The 24,127-nt window shown below is 42.7% G+C and overlaps 1 protein-coding gene across 1 annotated transcript in view; it reads right to left on the bottom strand.

Moving 5' to 3' along the window:
• LOC144768159 (solute carrier organic anion transporter family member 4A1-like) overlaps nt 1-24,127 on the bottom strand; it is a 269,403-nt gene that overhangs the window by 112,709 nt on the left and 132,567 nt on the right. Inside the window, exons 7-8 of the mRNA XM_078651609.1 lie at nt 15,022-15,217; nt 7,599-7,764 (exon numbers count right to left, since the gene is read on the bottom strand). Of these exons, the coding sequence (XP_078507735.1) occupies nt 7,599-7,764; nt 15,022-15,217 (362 nt within the window). The remainder of the gene's footprint in view (nt 1-7,598; nt 7,765-15,021; nt 15,218-24,127) is intronic.

Raw genomic sequence — 24,127 nt, 5'->3', positions numbered from 1 at the left:
TAAAATAAAATAAATAAATTAGATTTAATATACATTTTAACAAATAAACGTTAAAAAAAAAAAAATTCTTTATTGGCATTTCAAAAAAACACAACAACCAATACAAACAACCTGTCCAGTTGCACATAACAATATCACATTCCATGCATTTGCGAGATACAGTACTGTAAAGCGGATTAGACTAGTGACTGCAACAACCTGTAATAATTAGCGCACATTTTACATCAGTAGGGCAGGGAACGTTAGAATTCGATTTAGACTTCTACACACCAGAAACTAGCAATCGGGTTAGGGCTTATGCAGGTATTCTAGTACTAGCGTATTAGCGTGGGGTATTTCAACTTCTATTCTAAGTTGTCACCTGTAGTGAGGCTTGTGAGCTCATATGTACAAATCACTGGACTCCACTGGAGATCCCACCCCTTCATCTTGTCTTGTACGCACCCAATCCAGAAACGGATCCCATATGTCTTTTGGCCTGGATGCAGATGGCATCAGCTCCCAAAAGGTTGTAAGCTGTGTGTATGACTAAAGGTTACGTCTTGAATCCAAGCCCCCACAAACGAGGCTCCCCTTCTCCCCCAGTGCGTGGCTACCCGGCGTTTAACTAACAGCAATAACATAGCGTGTAATTTAATGTGTAGCTTTGGATCTGGGTGTCAGCTCAACATCCTGTGATTCTTGGTAAATCCCTTCCTATCCCAGTGCCATATTATTATTTTTTAAAGCAGGAAGATTGATAAGCTCACAACCAAATTATTTTGCACATTCACAAATATACAAATGCAGTCAGAATAAGAGTGGCATAATGTTCATCACTTATATACATGGGCTTGAACCAATTACCTTGCTATATTGCATACTATTTAATTGTATAACATTTTAAATTAAAGCCACATATTTTGATCAACTACAAACCATCTCTGCGCTTATAATGTACTGATGTACCAGGCAAGAAAGAAAGTTGATGTATTGAAACATGAATATATAAAAGTTTTATTTGGGTAGGTGAACTTCATCACCACTAGGCTTGTGTTTTACAAACTCATTAAAAAAACAAGGTTGAATACTCTTTTACTCGTAAAGTGAATACATTTTCTGAATGGAGTCACTTTTTCTAGTGGTCCTAGCAAAAACACATCTCTGTGAATTCAAATATTTCAAGCATTGATACAAGTAGTAATAGAAATTGTTTGCCCACAACTACCTCCTCAGCACTGACAGTGTGCGTAGGCTTTGGGAATACATGTCAAACTTGCTTACTAGGCACAAAGGATCTCCAGAATTGGATCTTACTAGATTTTCACTGAATGGTCAGTTCCCTGCTGTCTATGAATGTGGAATAATCCACAGATTTAGACCTTTAGAATTATAGCATAGAGGAGATTCCTTTATCTGCAGAGCCTTAACAATATATGTCTATAATTCTGAAATTAAACATAAAGATGAAAAAAATCTACCATTCTGGTACAGTACACATAACACAGATTGTTCAACATATTTTCAACATTTCTGTTAAGTATAAATTGTATGGAAAGGGTCACTTATTCTATAATGTATTACTGTTCTAAATGCTAGTAGATTCTGTGTTATAATACTGCATCAGGAAAATGCTACTTACCTAGTATGCATCTGTTATGCATATAGAGCTTTAGAGTCATAAGCTTCAGTAATAGATCGACATCTAGGGTCCGGATGTTTGCACTTTGTTTTTCTTCGAAGAAATCTTTGTAGTCATGAGGTAGGTGACTTCTCCTTTTGGTGATAGAGTGCATGGGCATTGGCTCCATCCTTAGATAGTTTTGCCATAAAGGGTGATGATGGAGTTAGTAAAGTAGTAAAGATGTTATATGTTATGTTATAAAGAACTTGTAGCGTGTACTGGCGTGTAAGTGAGCTGGGGTGAAGCGAGCTGGAACCATTATCCAGACTGACTGAACAAATACGTCTTTAGATGTTTTTTAAAAAGACGAAAATCTTGCATGAGCTGCAGATCAGAGGGGAGCGCATACCAGGCCGCTGCAGTTTTGACAGAGAGCGACTGGACCCCCAAACGTGATCTGTGGAAACGAGGAGTAACCATCCGCAGTAGGGAAGCAGACCGCAGGGATCGATTGGGCACATAAAGAGTAAAGGTCCTCCTAAGATACACAGGACCCTGGCCATGAAGGGCTCTGTGCGAAAGGATAAGGGCTTTAAATTGTACCCGCTGTGCCACTGGCAGCCAGTGCAAATCCCGCAAATGCTGCCGCACACTAGACCTCCTCGAGATGTTAAACAGGAGTCTAGCTGCGGCGTTTTGTATGATTTTCAGTTTTTTCAGCAAATACTCCGGAATGCCAATGAACAAGGCATTGGCATAATCCAGGCGGGATAGAATCAAGGCACGGGCTACCGTCTCTTTGGCCTCTCTGGGGAGCAAAGGAAAGAACCGTCTCAGAGCCAAGAGGGTGCCAAAGCAAACACCCGTAAGTTTCCTGACAAGATCAGCAAACTGAAGGTCCTCACTGAACCACACCCCTAGGTTTTTTGCCGGAAAGATGTCCATGTATAATGGAGATAAATAGGATAATACTACAACAGTTATAGGTACCCTGGGAGGCGGGTGGGCGCATATGACTCTACAGCTCTATATGTCAAGAACAGATGCATACTGGGTAAGTAGCATTTTCCGTTCGAGGCATATGAGCTGTAGATGATGTGCTTTAGCATATACTATACAGCAGTTTTCTCCCAAGCGGTGGCTAACTTGTAGCAGTTGCAGTAGTTTAGTCTATAACCTCCTCGAAAATAGTCTCTGGAAGAGGTAGATTGGTTGCTCCCCTTGTAAGAGGATGAGGGATTTTTGGTGGACACTGTCTTTGAAACACTCTGTAAAAGGAGTGGCGAAAGGGCCCTCTGTTAGTTGGTAATTGTAAAGCCCCCATAGACTTTGCGACACAGTGTCCGTCTTCATTTTTTCAAGGGAGGTATCTACAGCTGGAAAGGATGTTCCTTATCAAAAGGCTGGTTTAGTACGGAGGATTGTACCTCCTGTTTATTTATTTTTTATATATATTTTTTATTTTAACAGTAAGACAAGAGTAGGCAGTACAAATATCAGGTGGCAAACGGTACAATGCGGGAAAGGGACAGGGGGGGATATACATACAGAGACCATTGTAAGGAACACATGGCTTATCACGGTACTGCACAATAGAAAAGGAGAATAAACAGTCTATTATACGATCGAAGACAATCCCACCACACCCGACCCCGTCCGCAATGATACAGGATAATATAAGCCTGTGTAGACACCCGAGCAAGAAAGGATTTATGAAGAGCAAACAGCCCACTTCTCGTAAAAGTAAAAAGGAAAGACAAAAGGGCCATAGAACAAAACAAAGGCAAAATAAAAAAACCCTCCCCTGTCCCCCCACCCTGCACCCCTGCAATGGCTACAGCCTAACCCCACTAGCAGCGTGCCTGTCGCCCAAGAACTACCCTAAAAGAAGGGAAAAAGAGAAGAAGCGGAGGAGGAGAGAGCAAACACACTCCCGGTCTCCCGTACCCCCCGCCAACAGCGACCACCCCAGACGCAATAAAGCCAACATTCAGCAAAATATACAAACCAGTCGGGGGAGTAAAGTGAGTAACCACCCAACTCCCGTTACAATATAGGCACAACCCCGGCAATGCTGAAAGCTATAATATCGGATAAAAACGATTAAGTTCAGCCCTGGCCAGTACGATCGTTCATAAGAGTCTTCTTCCCTCGAGCCGCCATCTTGATGGAAAAGGCAAAGCGTCCATAAAAGTTCATGTCAGTGTAGTAGGATCGCATGCACGATAAAAGTTCACAATGAGAACGGAGAAATGCGTCCAAGAACAGCGAGTATCTCGAAAAGTCACTGAAGAACTTGTTACCACACTGGAGACCGTCTATAGGTGTATTAGGCGTCAGCAGAGTAGAGCAGGAGACGCTGGCGTTAAGCACGGGCTGGACTGTCATTGATTTGAAATCGCAAAGGCTCAATAAGTCCGGGGACTTCACAGGGACCTCGATTCCAGATGTTCGGTGCACCGCCGGTTCAACAGCCAGCGGGGGACTCAGCGAAGAATCATACTCCGGTTCAAGGATACCGTCCACTTTCACGATCAGTGTCCGGAACACAGCGATAGTGTGCGAGTGGAGCGCCCCAATGGCGGCCACAATGGCCCGCAGCGATGGCGTGCCTTCCATCCGCTCCATCCCCTCTCAGTAGGCGACAGAGCCGGACTTGAACCCCGGAGTCCGGCTACTCCAGGGTAACAGGCCACGCAAAGGAGTTGTTGAGCAATGGGCGCTCTTCGTCTAGCAGAACACACCGTCACCTCCAGCGAGGGCCCCAGCCCGTCGACCCCGGGGGGTCAGCAAGGTCTTCGGGCACCGGACCCCCACCACGGCAGCCGGTGGAACACGCTGGTGTGTCCTCGGTATAGATCAAACACAGGATCGTCACCAAAAATCAACAATTCGCGGCACACTTCGGGAGACCGGGCTCAGTCCAGGTCTCACGGCCGCTGTTGATCAATCACAGACCGGATAGGTTAGAAATCGAGGTCCTGGCTTCCACACGTTGTTAGGCCAGGAACGTAGACACGGTGTATCTTCGTCAGCCGATGAGGTAGAAAACTCGGGATTGTACCTTTGGAAGCAGGAAAACTTCATGAACAAGGAAATCAGGTGTAAAGTCAGGATTAAAGGCAGGATATTCGAGCTGCTGGTGGAGGTCGGCGGAGCCGGGAGCTTACGCGGCCATCTTGGTTGCTAGCGTAGCTCCTCTGTACCTCCTGTTTAAATCCGGAAATCCTAAGCCAAGTGTGTATGCGCAGTAGCACACTAGTATTTACTGCACGAGCTGCTGTGTCGGCTGCATCGAGTACACATTTAATGGAAGTATTAGTGATAAGTTTGCCTTCCTGGATAAGGTCATTCATTAGATTTTGCTTTGTACTGATCGGGTAAGTGTTGCATGAGTTCTAACTCATCTTAATGAACCCAATCATAGCAAGTCAGCAGAGCCTGAGGGTTTGCAATAAGCAAATAATTTGCCGCCTGTGTAGCCACTCTCTTACCTGAGGCATCAGTGAGCTTGGACTCCTTGTCATGAGGGGGAGCCTCACCTGTGATTGGAGAGTTAGCTCTCTTGCGAGCGTTAGAGACTACAACAGAGTCCAAAGGCAACTGACCTTTAATGTATGCAGGGTCTGTAGGAGCGGGTATATATTTTTTGTCTACTCTCGGTGCGAGTAGTCTCGCTCTAACTGGGTCTTTAAGGTCCTCATCCGTGTGAGTTAGCATGACTTTTAGAATAGGTAAAGTAAAGTCCACATTTGTAAAGCGCACAATCACCCGTAAGGGTCTCTAGGCGCTGGGGGCCGTCGGGAAGATTAAGCGAGCTATTGCCCAGAGTCACATGGTGCTGGGCTAACCTGCCGCCGGAGCCGGGGATCGAACCGTGGTCCCCAGATTCCAGCGTCAGTCGCCCTGGCCGCGGCGCCACACCTCTTCCTCAAGTGAGAGTAGATCCTTCGGAATAGGTGAGTGTCTCAAAGAGGAAATCCTCCTCCAAAGGCTCTTTATGGAGCTCCACTCCGGGATATAGGGCAGCTCTGTTAATGAGTTGAGCGTATCCAATGTTGTCATCAGGTGGGGAGGGTCTGTATCGGCTTCCTTATCGTAACTATCCCAAGGGTCAGAAGTTGAGGTATATTCTGGTCTTGTGGTATATCCTGCTCTTCGTCTGTATCCCCATCTCCACCCTCCATAATCCTCATCCTGAATGTTAGGTGAAAGTGGAGGTGGTGGTGAATTTGATGGTGAGATAATCAAATTCAGATTAATAGGAGGAGAGGGAGGTGGAATGTAAGGGGGGGAAGGGTCAGTACCAATCTCCTTTTTCTTAAGAGGTATAGAGCAGTCCTCTGCGAGGTCCAGCTTCCGTTTTTTAGGAAGGGTGGTCTGAATATGTCCTGTTTAGGGTTAATAACAAGTATTTTTTGTTTCGGGTCCAAAGGTGGCCCATCAGACCGAGGCTCTTTGGGTGCAGTGTCCTTTTCTTTGTGTGCTGTTTTTGGTGCTGAAGGTTTCAGCTCCGGCGCCTTTGGTGTTGGAGTTTTAGGCTGCGAGGCTTTGTGTTTGGTAGGTTTGGGCTCCTATCCTTTCGGTGGTAAAGATTTGGGCTCCGATTGTTTTGGTGCCGGAGGTTTCGGCTCCGAGCCTTTCGGTGCAAAGGATTTCAGCTCCGAGTCTTTCGGTGTGGAGGATTCTGAGTCCGAACCTGTAGGTGTGGAGGATTTCGGCTCCAAACCTGTAGATGTGGAGGATTTTGGCTCCGAACTTTTAGGTTGGGAGATTTAAGGTTCCGAAGTCTTCGGTGTCGAAGCTGTAGTCTTCAATCCCGGTGGTGACCGGTAGAGACTGCGACTTATGTTTGGGTCCGAAGGTGTTGGTTCGGCACCAGAATGGGACAGGCTCAAGCCCAAGCCGGAATGCTTTTCTTTATGTTTCTTAGCCGAGCTGGCGGGCAGGGCATCAGAAACATTTTGTCGGTGCCGACCTGAGCCCGGAGACTAAGTTGGTACCAGAGCCTTTGTTTTATGTTAACTGGGCACAGGGGGATCAGTACTCACGGTACGCTGACCCGTAGTGATGTGCTCTTCTTCCTGCATGTGTTAACTGGGCACAGGGGAATCAGTACTCCCGGTACGCTGACCCGGAGTGATGTGCTCTTCTTCCTCCAACTCGGAGTCTGCTTCGGACATGGAGACCTGTTCTTCTTCCTCGGCTCTTTTGACTGGATGTTGGATATCTGGATCTTCTCTGTAGATGTCCGGTACAGAGCTGCTGTGGTATTGCATCTCGTGGCGTTGAGCCAGATGATCACAAATTGTTTTCTTTGACCCGAATGATCGGCACGCTTCACAGTCCTTTTCATAGTGTTCCGGGGATAAGCAAAGGTTGCGGACCACGTGCAAATGGGTGCATGGAAACTTAGCACGACACCCGGGACATAGTTTAAATGAAGTCCGTTCCATTGACTGCTAGAGCGGTCGGCACGGGTAGGTCCAACGGGCCGCCTGGCCTTTCTCGATCGAAGGTTTTCTCAGTTGAGACGATGCGTGTCGAATGGGGAACCAAGATCGAAGACAATACCGTTGAAGGTAGAGGATTGCGCATCGAAGAAGTTTGAAAACTATACTGAACCGGAGCTCAGCAATACACATCCGAACCCGATGGCGGAAAAAAACAATCTTGAGAATGGAGCCGATGCCCATTCGCACTATTACAGAAAGGAGGAGTCACCTACCTCGTGACTACAAAGAGTTCTTTGAAGAAAAACAAAATGCAAACATCTGGACCCAACACTAGATGGCGATCTATTGCTAATGCATATGCTATACAGCTCATATGCCTCGAACATGTAATTTAGAACCTCAAGCAAACACAAGCATTTAACTTCATATTTTTCTGTAGCTCTTCATATATGCAACTTTAAGCTCAGGAGTAATTTTAATACATAACACATTCTCTTGTGATTACATGGCATGTTTGGTTAGTGCAGTATTATGGGTACCTTGAATCCACCAGCATCGTTGATGTGGACCCCTGAGCAGCCTGCATGACAGGGTGAGTAGTACATAATGTTGTCAGTTCCACAAACAGGGCTGTAGATCTCCTTTGAACAGTTGCACCCTGCATTGCATGATGCTGTAAGCTGGAGGCTGCCCTCACTCTGAACACTGAAGAAAACAGAATGAAGAGCACTATTATCTGCACTTCAACAAACTCAAAACACAATCAACCTCTTCCACATGTTAGGAAGAGTTGTATGGCACATGAAACAAAAATAAACCTTTGTAACTGTCCTCCTGCTCAGGGATGTGTTGAAGAAGCAGTTAATGTTGTAAGGTTCAGCGCGGTACACCGGGTAAAAAAGGCACACTAACAGGGCTACAACTCTTTAAAATAGTCACAACAGGGAGAGACTTACCCCTTTGTACAATCTTTGTTGGGCCAGAGTTTAAAGTTTGAAAATGCTACTCAAAAACTTCAACTCCTCAGGCTTGTCTTTTCACAAGAACACAGCCTCTATGTGTTTAAGCTGCCCTGTCTCTCCCTCTATAATTGTGAGAAGCTGGGTCTCTTTCAATATAACCTGTGCCTCAACAGAAGCACAATGAACTAACTCATTCCTATGTATGACCTTTCAAATGAGTAGAAACCAGAATGCTTCCCTAATGCAGATGCTGAACGTTAATAGTGCACTGTATTTCTATTAACCTTTTCAGCGCGACCGCGATTCCCCCTCCGGTGCTGGGCCCTAATAAAAACGGGCGTGGTCATGACGGAACGGTTCCGTCATGAGCACAGCTCCACCGTAGCTCATGACGGAACCGTTCCGTCATGAGCATCGAAGGGGTTAAGAGTTTGAAAAATCTGTATACCCAGTCTTTGAGGTTCTACTTATATTACATGGTCACAAAAAAGAATACAAAAGAACAAGTAAGACTATTTGATCAATTGGAACAATGTGCATGTTTTGTTCATTATTTCTGTTTCCCTATCAAGTTGAATTTATTTTTCATCAATTATATAGCAAAAATATAGGGTAAATTCATTGCTGCTTAGCGCTCTCACAACTTCATGGAAAAAGCCTTAGTTTAATGTCCCATAAGAAATTAACAGACTTGTTCACCACTGGAGCAAGACTCATTGCTCTCCCCCTTTATTTGGCTGCAATAATTCTGAACACCCATATCATTTTTGTGGGTACAGAAATCTACTATTCATATTAGCATTCCAACACATGCAAAATAACATGCGAATCTTGAGGGAAAAAGTAATTAAGAACTTAAAGGAAAATGCTACTTGCCCAGTATGCATCTGTTCTTGGCATATAGAGCTGTAGAGTCATATGCTTTAGCATAGATCGCCATCTGGTGTTGGGTCCGGATATTTGCACTTTGGGGCCGATTCACAGAACTAATTTAAGGAAAATCCTAAACGTACTACTTTTGGTATTCACAGAAGGCATTTAGTAGGAGTAAAGTTAGGATTTTGTCTTAAGTTTGACTTAAGACAAATTTCAGGATTTTGTCTTAAGTTAGTTCTGTGAATCTGCCCCTTTGTTTTTGTTCGAAGAAATCTTTGCAGTCACGAGGTAGGTGACTCCTCTTTTCGTTGATAGTACGCATGGGCATCGGCTCCATCCCCAGATTGTTTTGCCATAAGGGTGATGATGAAGTTAGCAAGAGTAGAAGAGATGTCCATGTATCTTGTATCTAAGTAAGATGATACGGCAACAGACATGACTCTACAGCTCTATATGCCAAGAACAGATGCATACTGGGTAAGTAGCATTCTCCGTTAGAGGCATATGAGCTGTTGATCATATGCTTTAGCATAGACTATACAGCAGTTATCTCCCAAGTGGTGGCTGACCTGTGTCTGTTGCAGTTGTTTGATATAGTGTTAAAATGGCCTGACCCACACTAGCTTGTTGTTTGGCTAGCACATCTGCACAGTAGTGCTTTGTGAATGTGTGTGGCATATACCATGTTGCTGCTTTGCAGATGTCATCTAAGGGTATGTTCCCTAAGAATGCCATAGAAGCCCCTAGTTTGGGTATAGAGTGCGCCCTAGGGGGAACTGCAAATGTGCGTTTAGCTTTAATATAGCATATTTGTATGCATTTAACGATCCAACGTGCAATACCTGATTTTGATATGGGATTGCCTTTATGCGGTGGTGAAAAAGCAACATAGAGTTGTTTTGTTTTTTGAAAATATTTAGTTCTTTCGATGTAATATAGTGTTGCTATTTTGACATCTAATGTGTGAAGCGCACGTTCTGCCACTGAGTCTGGTTGAGGAAAAAATACTGGTAGCTCATGCGGTGTCCTACCTCAGCATTAAGGGGAGCTTTGGTGCTGGCCTTGATCCTGGTTGCTGAGGGGGCTTTGGATTTCAGCTCCTATTCAGAGCCGCGGGCCAATGTGGTAGTGCTTTCAGCACAGAGTGTGCCTTTTCAGCTTCTCAGTGCCGAGACGGCATGGAAGCACAGTGCAGATTGGTGCCCTTTGATGGGGTCTTCACAGACACTGACCAAGCCTCTTGAGTCTAGGGTGTCTCAGTTGGAGAGACAGAACCTGAAGTTTCGGTCCATTTCTAGCTCGACTTGGGGCTTGATGCCTGACTCCGGCAGGGTTTGTGCTCTCTCTCCATTGATCTATGTTTTGGGGTTCGAAATTAATCTTGAGGCTCTGTAGAGGGGTGTGGTGTTGACTTGGTCTTAGGCCCCAAAGCTGGCTTGTGTTGCACCACTGGATCGTGGAACTCAACCTCCTCCTCAATGTCAGAGGTCTCAGAAAATACAGACTCTAGGCTCTCCTCTGCTTGACCCACCAGAATGCGGGAGGGCCCTGCTTCCTCTTCCTCCACACCTGGCATATTTTCTGCTCCAAAAATGTCAGCTGTCTCCAAAGATGCCTGTATTTGCATTCTGTGATGGGCCCACCTCCTCCACCTCCGGAATGTAAGGTTTATTTGCAGCGAGGCAGATTTTGAAGGACGTTTCCTCATGATCTGCAGGGAGGCAGATTATCCAGACCTTGTGAACATAGTTTCGGGGGTATTTCGTGTTACACCTAGGGCAGAACTGGAAGGGAGTAATTTGCATACCCTTAGGTGCATCCTCCAGGATGCTACAAGGAGCACTAATGACTAGTCAACAATGGCATCTTAAAGCTGTGGTACGTCTAAGCGTAAAGGTTGGAGACCATAAAATCCAAAGTCCCAGAATCACAGAGGGCTAGGGGGCATATTACCAACAAGTAGCGATATTTATCGCTAAATAGGCTTAGCGACGATTTTTTTATCGCTGCCTATCGCTGGATATGTTAGCGGAGAACACATGCTATTAGCAACGTTTTTCTCCATTGTGCTAAAATATCCAGCGTTAGCGGCGAAATGCGTAAATATCGCTGAGAATACAGCTATATTCACGCATTAGCGACGAAATGCTCTTAGCCATGTTATCCACCTCCCATTGGATAACATGGCTAAGAACTGGTCTGGGCTGGTGTTAGTATTTGGAGATATTCCAACTCTACGCCTGCCTTGCTAATAGGCGATAGCGACGTTAGTGACTGCTATCAGTCACTAACCGGTTGGGTACGCCCACATTGCATGTCATTAGCGATAAACATCGCTAACATGCAAAGCAGGCCCCAAACCGCTCGCTATCGCCTAAAAGCTGTCGCTAACATCAGTTAGCGACAGCTTGCTAATAGGGCGATAGAATTATCGCCGCTTAGCGGCCGAAAACGGCCGCTAAATCGTCGATAATTGCCTATCGCCCCCTTAGTAATATGTCCCCATATTCCCGCAATAGGGTTGCTTCCATCACAGTCGAAAGGGTGAACGGCTGGAACTGAGAAGAAATAATCAGTGTTTTATCACGACGATCCCGGAGCAGCCTTCCCAAACCTCGGAACCTGATGGCAGAATAAAACAAGCTGAGGTGGAGCCAGTGTGCTGGTGCATTGTGGATCAAGAATTGAGTCACAGGTCTTGTGACTCTGACTACCTCTAATTAAAAAAAGTTGCAAACGTCTGAGCCAAAAACTAGAAGGCAGCAGTAAACAAAGCGGGCCCGATTCACAGAATGAACTTAAGACTAAATCCTAAACTTACTACTATTTAGTATTCACAGAATGTACTTACTACTTTCGGGATTCACAGAATGAACTTACTACTTTCGGTATTCACAGATTAGATTTAAGACTACTAACTTTACGTCCGCACTCGGGCCGGAAATTCTAGCCCGGAGGCGGAGTTTACGGCCCGAAGGTGGAGCTTCTGGCTTGGGGGCGGAGCTTCCGGCCCGGAGGTGGAGATTTCAGCCATGGCTAAATCCCCACCTCTGAGCCGGAAGCTCCGCCTCTGGGCCGCAAGCTCCGCCCCCAAGCCGGAAGCTCCGCCTCCGGGCCGGAATTTCCGGCCCGAGTGCGGACGTAAAGTTAGTAGTCTTAAATGTATTCTGTGAATACCGAAAGTAGTAAGTTCATTCTGTGAATCCCGAAAGTAGTAAGTTCACTCTGTGAATCCCGAAAGTAGTAAGTGCATTCTGTGAATACCAAATAGTAGTAAGTTTAGGATTTAGTCTTAAGCTCATTCTGTGAATCGGGCCCCCAATGTGCACGTATTTTTATTGTCCTTTATGCTTTTCTTAGTAGTAAGCATTATAGGCTTAGGAAAGTCTCATTGCAAATATTGGGCCAGATGTAGGAAGCCAAATAGCGATCGCAAACACTGAAATTCGCAGAATTTCTGCGTTTGTGATTGCAATTTAGCTGTGAGCAATGTAGGTAGGCAAATACCCGCACGCAAAATAAGGAATCGCAAAAATTGTGATTCCTTATTTTGCGCAAGCATTTAGAGAATCGCAATTTGCAATTCCCTAAATGCTATGCTGGTAGGCATAGCAAATTGCAATTTTGCCTTAAGGAATCGCAAAATACCACCAACTTCAAGTTGGTGGTATTTTGCGATTTCATTTCAAAAAGCACATTTTGGCTTTTTACAGCGTGCCATGTGGCACACATACATGCCCTTAGGGCATGTATGTGCGACACATGTGCACACATGCACATTTCAGGGGTGCGACAGAGTGTTCTTTTGGAACCCTTGCACCCTTGAAATTGCGCCCGCAATTTGCGAGTGCCTCTTGGTTACTCACAAATTGCGGGCACAAATCCTATTAATTCCTATGGGCCTCTAGGCCATTAGGAATGAATGGGATGGTATTCCTTGATTGCGAATCTCAATTTGCGATTCGCAATTAAAGAATATTAAGAAATAACAAATACTTTTGTGATTCCTACCTACATACAATTTTGTGAGTCCTTAATAGCGATTAAGTGAAAATCCCTATTAAGGACTCGCTAAATTGAATTCACCTACATCTGGCCCATTGTGCGTTAAATGTGTGCAATTCTATGGTCCTGCTCTCACAAAACATAATGAGAAACAAACATTTTCTCTTCTCATATGTTTGTTAGCACATATTGTAATTCATTTTAACAGTGTACAAAGGCTATTTTGATTAGTGAGGGAGAGAGGGGAATTTGCGTTCAGAGCGACATTTTGATGAGAAATCGTGGACTTGGACTGCTAACAAGGTACAAGATGTGCTTGCGGTAGACAGCTAATGAAGCAGTAGGAAGGCTTGGTTACATTTCTAATGCTACTGGCGGAAAATAATGTAGAATTATATAGGGCGTAAGTAAAGAACCAGTAATCCCTTGGATTATACCACAAACCAGTGGGACAAAACTCCACTCACACCTGAGTCATACCCTTAGGTAAGTAAAGTACTCCAGCCTGTATAATAGACTCCCACAACTGTTTTTACCGTATAAGTTCTGACACTCAAGATTTATCATAAAACCTCTTTTTAAAAAAAAAAAACTTTTTATCACTTTACAATATTTTTCAAAAATCATCACACATTTTATATATATCACCAAATTCATATAGAACAATACAACTTTAAAAACCACACATTGCATGTGATACAATCAAATAACAGATAACAAAACATAACATATAAGGAGGGCGCAAGAGTTAGACAATACACTTTGTCATTTCATAAAACATATCCAATGGAGCAATTTAATAACTATCCAAGACAACAAATTTGCAAGACTCTCTGTAAAACCTTGTAATATAGCCCCTGTTTAAAAACCTTCTTATTAAAAAGCAGACTTCTGTGTACATGTGATAATTCCACCGTCTAGAGGTTCCCTTAGTATAGACCTTTGTTCATTGCAAATTTGTTGTCTTGAAAAAGATGGAACATTAACAAAAGACATCGAAACGTATTGACGCATTAACTGACATAATCCATGGAAATAATTGGATCTGTAGATACAAAAAGAAATAGAGTATCTATGTCTAGGTATTAAATTGCCCTATTGGATATGTTTTATGAAATGACTGTGGGGTATATTCACAAGAACGTTGTTGTGAATATTCCCCAAAGTTTATTGTCTAACTCTCTCTCCTTCCTTATGTGTTATGTTTATCTGTTATTTGATTGTATCACATGTAATGTGTAGTTTTTAAACTTGTATTGTTTTATATGAATTTCGTGATATATATTGTGTGATGATTTTTGAAAAATATTATAAATTGATAAAAAAGTTTTGTTTTAATAAAAAGTGGCTTTATGATAGATTTTGAGTGTCACAACTTATACGGTAAAAATGGTTGTGGGGGTCTATTGCACAGGCTGGAGTACTTTACTTACATAAGGGTATGACTCAGAAGTGGGTGGAGTTTTGTGCCACTGGTTTGTGGTATAATCCAAGGGATTACTTGTTCTTTACTTTCTAAAAGTACCCTATTCCCTTGGTTAACACAAGGGGTCTCTCTCTTTTTTTATATATGAATTATATTGGGGCTAAATTTATTATACACGGTTATGCCTTTTGCCCACATTATTATTACAATAATTACTTGCCATTCATGCTATACGAGAATAATGTGGAATAAAGATCTGCAGGTACATTATTGTTGTTTTTAATGACTTCTCAGACTAAGGGGGGCTTCATGGAGAAATATTTAACCTCTTATGGTCTCCGGCAGGTCTCCATAGCCTCCAGACTGCACCGATTGTCCCGAGGTAATTTAGAGAGGGATGTCTGTTTTTCCTGCTCTGCAGAAAGTCTTCACAAACTGAGGAGGTACTTGCAAGCCCTTAGGTGTTGGGCAGCTCAGGGAAAGGGCAGGGCTGACAATCAGCAGGCCAAGTTTCCAAGGTAGCAGTGTTACACTGTTTTTGTCTTAAAAAGAAGGGGTCTCTAGGCCAAACAAACAGTGGTTGTATTTCCCATAGAATCACTGCAGTCCCCCTGCGGCTGAATTAAATGTAATGGATCTCATAGGGGCAAAATAACATCTAGAACAACCTTTGAACAACACAATAATGCTTACCTTCCGCCGTAAGGCGCTGTAATGCCAGCCACAGGCATGTTTGGGCAGTGAATGAGGAACACAAACATAGCCATTAGACTGATCAGTGCACACAATAAACTGAATTTGATGATTCCAGAACAACGAAGTTTCATCTTATTTACAATGAATCCTCCAAGGAATGTGCCCCCTCCTCCAGCCGGGACCACAAGATAACCTGTGTGAAAACAAAGGGCAGAAGCATTACAAGAATGTATAAGAAAGAATGGTTTCTTATTAAATGTAATCCTAGTTCTCTCTCAGGGGAATTTCTATTGAAATTATAAGCACTGAGTAGTCTTGCCCAAGTCAGAGCACTTCTTTAAAATACATCTTCTTAAGTATAGATGTCCGTCTTACTTCATAAAGGCCAATACTAGGACATGATTTTGTTAAAAAGAAAATTTTCAGCCTATAAAGAAGTCTATATTGGCCAATTACTTTAATGTTTATTTAAAAAGGTTCCAAATATCATTACTAAAATAAGAGAAACGTCCAAGAGTTGAGTAATGTTTTCTTATCAATATCATTCATAAACATTTCTAAGAGAAATTGGAGAAGAAGGAAAGGGGTAATGAAGCCCTATAGGCTGCAACACAGTAGTCATAAAAAGTGACACTGACCTTTATATACAGGACCATGATTTACAAACAACTGAACATAAAGCTTGAATGACACAAACTCTACTTGTTGATGAAATGGCAACTAGGAAAGCCGTTTTCCAAGAACCGTCTTCTAATGAGGTTTTATGATTAGGTTTGAAAGTGGGTGAAAGAGGGGAAGGATGGCTTAGTGGAGGAAAAACCTTTTTGATACCCTCTGAGAAGTCATTTTCTGGAGGCTGTAGTAGCTGCCAAAAGGACCTTAACAGACGAGAATTGTAACCCAGAATTGGCCAAATGAAGTAAGTCTGGGAGTAAAGATTCTTCTTGGCATGTAGTTGGATTATTGTTCTTATCAGAACACCAACATCTCTTCCATTTAAAAGAGTAAGATGTAGGCCTTGAAGGACATATAACTTCTTTTAAAATGTTCATGCATTCTTAACGTAAATTCAAATGCCCATATTGCACGACTGAAGGAGCCATGCTGATAAACTCAGAGGAGAGACTGAGCTGGATCATCTAGCCTTCGAACTTCATGAGATCCGGTCTACACAGCAGCCTCATGTGTGGCCGTTCCGACATGTGGAGTTTTTTTTTATATATAGTGTGAACTAGACCCAAAGGTATTAGAGCGCTTTACATGAGCACCAGTTGTGTTACAGATGGACACATTCATTTGTTTTGTTTGTTAGGCACGGGGAGATTAAATGAGTTGCCCAGAATCACAGGATGATTGAGCATCCCTGCCGAGACTGGATCCCAGTTGCCCAACTTCAAGGTCGACCGCCCTAGCTGTTAGGTCACATCCTCTCCCCATGTGGAGTAGGTCTGCGATCCACCATTGTCATGGCCACTCCAGAGCTATCAATATAATTCGGGCCTTGGAGTAAGACAGTTCAATGATTACTGATGGAATCAGGGGTAGATGATTACTGATGGATTCAGGGTATCGGAGGAAAAAAGTAGAGAAATTTGTTGGACCAGTCGATTCATAGGGCATTTCCCAATGTCCCTGGATGGTGGTTCGATGATTACTGATGGAATCAGGGGTAGATGATTACTCATGGATTCAGGGCTATCGGAGGAAAAGTGTAGAGAAAGTTGTTGGACCAGTCGATTCATAGAGCATTTCCCAATGTTCTTGGATGGTAACACTTCGGGCTAGGTTTGGGCGTTTTTGCAAATACATCTATGTGAGGAAAACCCCAGGTGCAGAAGATGTTGTGAACAATGGCGTCATTTAGCACCCAATCATGATTTTCGTGAAAAATCCTGCTCAGGGAGTCTGCTTATATGTTCTGGACACCCAGCAGATGGGGTGCAGTGAACTCCATGTTTCTGACCAGCAACCAATTCCATATTGTTTGGGCTTCCAGTGATAAGGCCTGGACATTGTTTGGGCTTCCATTGATTAGGCTCTGGACTTTGTTCCTCCTTGTTTGTTCAGATAGTACATTGTTCTTATGTTGTCTGCCTTTGCAAGGAGTGATTCTATCTGAAGTATGGTATGAAAGAGTTCAGGGCCAAATGGACAACTCTTAGTTCCAGAAGGTTGATATGGTAAGTAATTTTCTTCGCAGACCATATTCCCTGAGTTTGAATGTGAACCGTGTGTGCTCTCTAACCTAACGGAGAGGCATTGGTCACTATTGTTTAAGAGGGAACATCCTGATGAAAAGGCATCCTTTGTAGGAGATTTTTCGGTTGACACCATCACTCGAGGGATTGCTTCTGTTTGAGATAAAGTGTGATCTTGTCTTTCCAAATGCCTGGGTATCGACTCTTGTCCTCCAGACAGTCTAATAGTGGGCTCATGTGGAGATGGACTTTTCGCATCAGAAATATACAAGATGCCATTGAGCCGACAAGGGATGACACTTTCCTCACCGTTGGATGAAAGTCTTTCATGAGAGATTGACATTTCAGACGTATGGATAAAAGTCTCTCCTTCGAAGTAAACACTTTAATGGTGTCAATAGTAGCTTCTACAGAATGAAGAGACTGAACTGGCGATGAGGTTGCTGTCTAGTGATATATATAACAAGGCCAAGTCGACTGAGAGTAGAGACACTGATTTCATAATGATGATCCACTTGTTGTCGCGTGGACACCTTGATAAGTCATTCGTCTAAATACACACAGACGAATATTTTGAATTTTCTGAGATGTGCAGCTACCACTGCCATGCAGTTCAAAAGTTCTAGGGGCTGATTTGAGGCCAAAAGGAAGTACTTTGTACTGGTAGTGATTGTGGCCCATTACATAACTCGGGAATTTGCTGTGTTTTCTGGCAATTGGGGTCTGAAAATATGCATCCTGAAGGGGTGTGTATCACTTACAACGCAACTTTTACGTCGTAATGCTGTTACAACGCAGCTATTACAACGCAGGATCCATTACATCGGATGCCATTACAACGCATGGCATTACATAGCAGATGGTATTACAACGCATACCATTACATCGTAAGTATTGGTAAGTATATAATTTTTATTTATTTTATTTAATATTATATAATTGATTTAATTATTATTAATTATAAATAAAAATAAATAAAAATATTTATTTATGTTTTTAAATATTATAAATTAAATTTATTAATTTAAGTAATTTTTTAAATAAGTATGAGTATAGGAGTATATGTTTTGGGGTACTGAGGTATATGTTTTGGGGTGTTTGGGTATTTTTAGGTTTTAGGGCAGGGTTTGGGTTTTGGGGTACAGGGGTGTTTTTAGGTTTTAGGGTTTTGGGGTACAGGGGTGTTTTTAGGTTTCAGGGTAGGGTTTGGGTTTTGGGGTACAGGGGTGTTTTTAGGTTTCAGGGTAGGGTTTGGGTTTTGGGGTACAGGGGTGTTTTTAGGTTTCAAGGTAGGGTTTGGGTTTTGGGGTACAGGGGTGTTTTTAGGTTTCAAGGTAGGGTTTGGGTTTTGGGGTACAGGGGTGTTTTTAGGTTTCAGGGTAGGGTTTGGGTTTTGGGGTACAGGGGTGTTTTTAGGTTTCAGGGTAGGGTTTGGGTTTTGGGGTACAGGGGTGTTTTTAGGTTTCAGGGTAGGGTTTGGGTTTTGGGGTACAGGGGTGTTTTTAGGTTTCAGGGTAGGGTTTGGGTTTTGGGGTACAAGGGTGTTTTTAGGTTTCAGGGTAGGGTTTGGGTTTTGGGGTACAGGGGTGTTTTTAGGTTTCAGGGTAGGGTTTGGGTTTTGGGGTACAGGGGTGTTTTTAGGTTTCAGGGCAGGGTTTGGGTTTTGGGGTACAGGGGTGTTTTTAGGTTAAATTAAATTAATTATATTATATTAATTACATTTCTTAATTAAAATAATTAAATTAAATACATTATTTTAAATAATTTAATTTAATTACAATCAAAAAAATATTTAAATTAAATTAATTTAATTATATTAATTAAATAAAATTAATTACCATTTTTATTAAAATTAATTTAAATAAATAGATTTAAATTTATTAAATAAAATTAATTACTATTTTAAAATGTATTTTAATTAAATTAATTAAATTAAATTAATTAAATTAACTTAATTACATTTTTTTAAAAAAGGTATACTTACCTATACTTACGATGTAATGCCATGCATTGTAATAGCATCTGCTATGTAATGCCATGCGTTGTAATGGCATCCGATGTAATGGATCCTGCGTTGTAAAAATTCCGATGTAACGGAATGCGTTGTTATAAACAGCGTTGTAGTGACACCAATCCATCCTGAAGATCTATGAAACAGAGCCAGTCTATTTGATGGATTTAAGGATGAATTTGATGTAAAGCTAGTATTCTTAAATGCTTTCTACATATCCATTATTTTGTGCTTTTAGACCTAGTATGGGTCTGAATTAGTTTTTCCGACCTTTCTTTTTCACCAAGAAATAAGGAGAATTAACCCCTGTTCCTCCTTGGTTAAGAGGTAACCAACCTTTAGCAGAAGAATGTTTATTTCTGATTGCAGCATCTGTAGATATTGATTGGATGATTTTGGTGGAATATTTGGTGCAAACTTGGTGAATCTGAGACAATAACCATTCTGTACAATATTCAGTACCCAGGTGTCATTTGTGATAGATTTCCATTCTGTTGAATATTTGAAAATACTTTCCCCAACCAGAGTGGGTAAAGGAAAAAGTTTGGAGCCTGCAGGAGGCTTTCCTGCTTGAGCAGATTGACGGCAACCTCTTGCCTTTGATTGGTGCCTTTAATGCTTTTGACAAGGCCTCTGTTACTGTTAGTGGTGGTGGTGACCCCTCATTCCTTGAAACCACTGAGGGGTTTGAAACTTCTGTGGATGAAAATTTCTCTTGTAAGGCTTGCAAGGGTGTTTACTCTGTTTCTTCAATTGTTTCTAGACCAACTGTTTTTAAGGTCTCACATTTGTGTTTCATACAAGACATCTCCTTACCTGTATGACTTCAAAATAGAGTGTACCAAAGAAAGGAAGGATGAGAATCCTGTGTTGAAATTCTTGCTTCAGAGCAGCCAAGAATGACACTTGAGAGCTAATCCGTGGCAATATCCATGGGTTGCTAGGAAAGGTGAGTCAGCAGCAGTGATGATACTTGGCTAGAGACCATCATGCCTTCATTTAGAATTTCTATGAAGTTCTCCCTACAGTCTATTGGGAGATCATCTGTAAATTGTTGTAGGGAGTCTCATACACGTCTCTCATATCTGCAGAGAAGCGCAGATGAGCTTGCAGCTTTCATGTTCATAGTCGCTGTGTCACTACCGTGCCCCCCACCGAGTCTAGTTCCCTACTTTCTTTGTCTCATGGAACCGTGGGTGAAGGAGTTGTCGAAGAAATTTTTTTTGCAGCCTAGGTAACAACTGAATCAGGAGGAGGATCTGACCACAGCAATAATGGGTTGTATTCCGGAGGCTTATATATTTTCTGAAGCCTTGATGGAGCTGTTTTGGCTGAAGCTGGCATGTGGAAAAGTTCCATAGCTGATTCTAACAAGCCTGAAACCAGAGCTAGAAAAGGAATAGAAGCAGAACGTTGGTGAAGACTCAAAAATATCACAGACGTAGCTGTTGAGGGTGCAGGCAATGTAATTTTTAGTTTTGTAGCTCCTTGTTTGAGTATTTCCTGAAAAGCATTTATGTCATCAATAGGTGAGACTCTTGGCTGAGGGGGTCAGTCAGATTCGGAGAGTATCTTCCAGTGTTAGAAGGCGAGGTTGAATAAAAGGACCTTCTTCTGGTTCTTGACCTAGACCTGGACCTAGGACGATATCTGTGTCTGTGCCTGGATGAGCGTTGAGACGACTAGTGTCGAGAACTGTGACAGCAACATCTGGAAGTTCCTCATGATTAACATCTGTGGTGAGATCTAGATTGTGACCAAGGAGATTTAGATCTCCGTGGAGCAGCTGGAGGCCTCAGCGGTGAAGGAGCTTCCAAAGGTCCCTCTGTCTAAGGGAGAGGTAGAGGTGAAGCAAGCAGGCACTGAAGGAGCTGGACCATGCAAAGAAGGTTGTGTGGAATCTGAAATGAGGACTGGTGATCATGGAGTGTACGCACTGGAGTATTCTGAATTAGAAGTTGATGGCAACCTTTTTGCTCTCATTTTTCTGATCCTTTACGCTGATATGGTATGTTTCGATGTCGAGTGTCTTCGATGTCTCGACGTCATGGACTCTCTTGATGTTGAACGCCTCCTGTGTCTCAACCTCATGGAATCTTTCGACATTTACCTTTTGTGTTTCGATGCCGAACGTCTTCTCCTCCTTGACGTCGACCCAGCTCTGGAAGAGAAATAGCATTGTTTTTGTGGAGTTCTCCTCATTTTGGATCCCTCTCTCATGGAGTTCTCAGAGGTAAGGGGAAAAGCCCTGGTAGAGGACTCACCCTCTCCTTTCTCATGTTAAGGTCCACCTTCAGATTCCGACTCTTGCCTGTGCCGCTCTTAGCTCAATTAAGGCAAATCTTCTCCCTGTCCTTCAGGGTACGTTTGGAGAAGGTCCTGCAGTGCTGATGTCTGTCAGGATTGTGACTGTCCGGAAGGCTCAGAATACAGAGATCACGAGGATCTGATTTGACCTTCTTTCTGCCACAAGTAGAACATTTGACAAATAAAGATGACATTTTGTCTGGAAGATTACGTTTTCTGTAAAGAAAATGACAGAAAAACACTTTAAATGTTCAAAGACATCCCATAAAGTTGTTGCCAAATATTTTGAGAAAGATTTTATTGAGAAAAAGCCAAAAAAGGATTATCTCAGTGCTCCAAAATCCTGTCACCAGGAGATAAAAATAAGAACTAAGATAACTGGCACCTTCTGGGCATGATGATACACTGGAGGGCTGTGAGCGTTTCAAGGTGCGCAGTCAGTTTTTATGGCTACAGTACTGCGGTCTACCTTGATCCATTCCTTCTTCTCTATTTCCTTTAAAAAAGGTTTATGAACGATATTGATAAGAAGAAATTATTCAACTCTTGAAATTTTTTCTTATTTAACAATGATATTTTGGACTTTTTATAAAAAATAATAATAAATTGACCAATATAACCTTCTTTATAGGCTGCAAAACATTTTGTAACAAAATACATCCTAGTCTTGGCTTTCCTGAAGTAAGACGAACATCTATTCTTAAAAAGATGTGTTTTAAAGAAATACTTGAAGATCCCCGCACATGGACGGGAATATTCAGTGCTTATGATTATCAATGGACATTTCCTGAGTGAGAAACTTACACTCTCTTTGCATGTACTTTGAAATCACACCTACACAGAGAAGCATACTAATGTGCATGTATTATTTAAGGGCTGAAGCCGGATTCAGAAGAGGGTGGTAACCAAAAACACAGCTAACCAACGACCCTGGCAGCATATTCGACCTACTTAAGATGAGCTGGAAGGGTGAATGTCCTGCTGACAGAATCTCCTGGCGATGCGCTTAGTCTTTGAGAAACTAATGTGCAACCATGTCATCCAAAGTTGCCTCCATGAAGGTCAGACACACAAATGATTGCAGGCAGTACAGAAGCCGAAACATCTCCATTACCCGCCTTTGCTGGTGAAATTTGCACGGAAGTTGGCAGATATTAGTGTATTTCTACTGCAATGTTTCTCAACTAAAGTGGTACCTCCTGTGGTGAAGGCAACCAGTTTCAATGAAAAATCACTACCGCTTTGTCGGAGTACCTTAAATTTGGATGATTATCTCCTTCCGCCTTGACAGTAGAAAGAAATCTGCCACAAGGCAGATGGAAACTTCACCCTTTGCAGGTTTCTGTGGAGTGTCACGTACTATGGTATTTTGGGATTGAGCTTTGCTTTCGGTCCTTGTGTATTTTACCCAACCAGGTGTCTTATAGACCGATGTTCAGTGATGTGGAGTGCAAGGGCTTCTGAATACTGAATTCTGTATTGAATCAAACACAGCTGCAGCACTAAAATACTCCTCCTTCCACCCAATGTTAATTATGAGATAGAGGTCCTCTTCCATGGAGAACAGCCTTTCCGGTGACTAAGCCTTCTGTGCCCAGTTCACTGACTTCTTCTCCTTTGGTCAAAGTCAGTAAGGGACTTTGCTGCAAATTAGCTGAATGGACAGAGTCAGGGCATGCCAGGGTTCATGCACCATCCGTGCTGATTCTTTCTGTCGGAAATTCTCCACAAATAATCTTGTTTTCAACTTATCAGGGTTTCCACCTCCTTCTTGTTGTGGTACTGGAGGGCTTCTAGAATGTAAGAATTACAGAGACTATCTCTGTTGATCTTTGCCTATAGGAAGTAGATACACCTAATCCCTTTATGGGTCTTTAAGGGCTATTAAGACCTGAACTTCCCCAAAGAGAGATCATGGCTTACCCTAAATCCTCTCTTAGGTGTTGGCCTCTACTAACAAAGGAACAGTGTGCTGATTAGCAGGAGGAGAATTCAGCTCTGGATGAGAGTTGAGATCAGGAGTAGGTGCTGTATCTCAGGTTCCCCCTCAGACAGGGCTCCTCATTCGTGACTGTCCTGAGACTGGTTGGTTGGTAGTTTTAGCCTAAGGGACAGGTTCCTCTATGCACTTTTCTGGCGGAACCCCATTTAAATTTACCTCTGACTTGGTTTGGCATTTAGATCATCCCTCCACGTTTGACAATAGTGAATTTCCAAGGTTGAATGAGGCTTGCCTGTTTCTCTGTTGTTGGGTGTTTGATCTGGACCAAAATCTCAAAAAATGCCATTGTGTTTACAATTCTCATATTTCCTCAGGGGCTGAGCTACTCACATGTCCTTTGTGCCACACTGTGAGCATCCTTCTACGAAGTGAACACTGGGGCATCAGTGGTCCCAGGGTAGACACTGCAAATAGACCCATCCATCCTCATTTGACACACACAAATCCTCACTGGATGCGCTGGTACTATGGATTTACATCCTTCATTTCTTTTTGATCTCCTCAGTTTGCAACACTTATGTCAATGCAGTAAAAGCTGAGACCTTCAATGAAGTTTCCTGGTTCTTTTGTGGGATCAATGTAAGC

Source organism: Lissotriton helveticus, chromosome 7 (genome assembly GCF_964261635.1).
Source record: "Lissotriton helveticus chromosome 7, aLisHel1.1, whole genome shotgun sequence".
NCBI classification, from domain to species: Eukaryota; Metazoa; Chordata; class Amphibia; order Caudata; family Salamandridae; genus Lissotriton; species Lissotriton helveticus.
The sequence above is the reverse complement of the archived record's forward strand: the minus strand, read 5'-3'. Positions and strand labels throughout refer to the sequence as shown.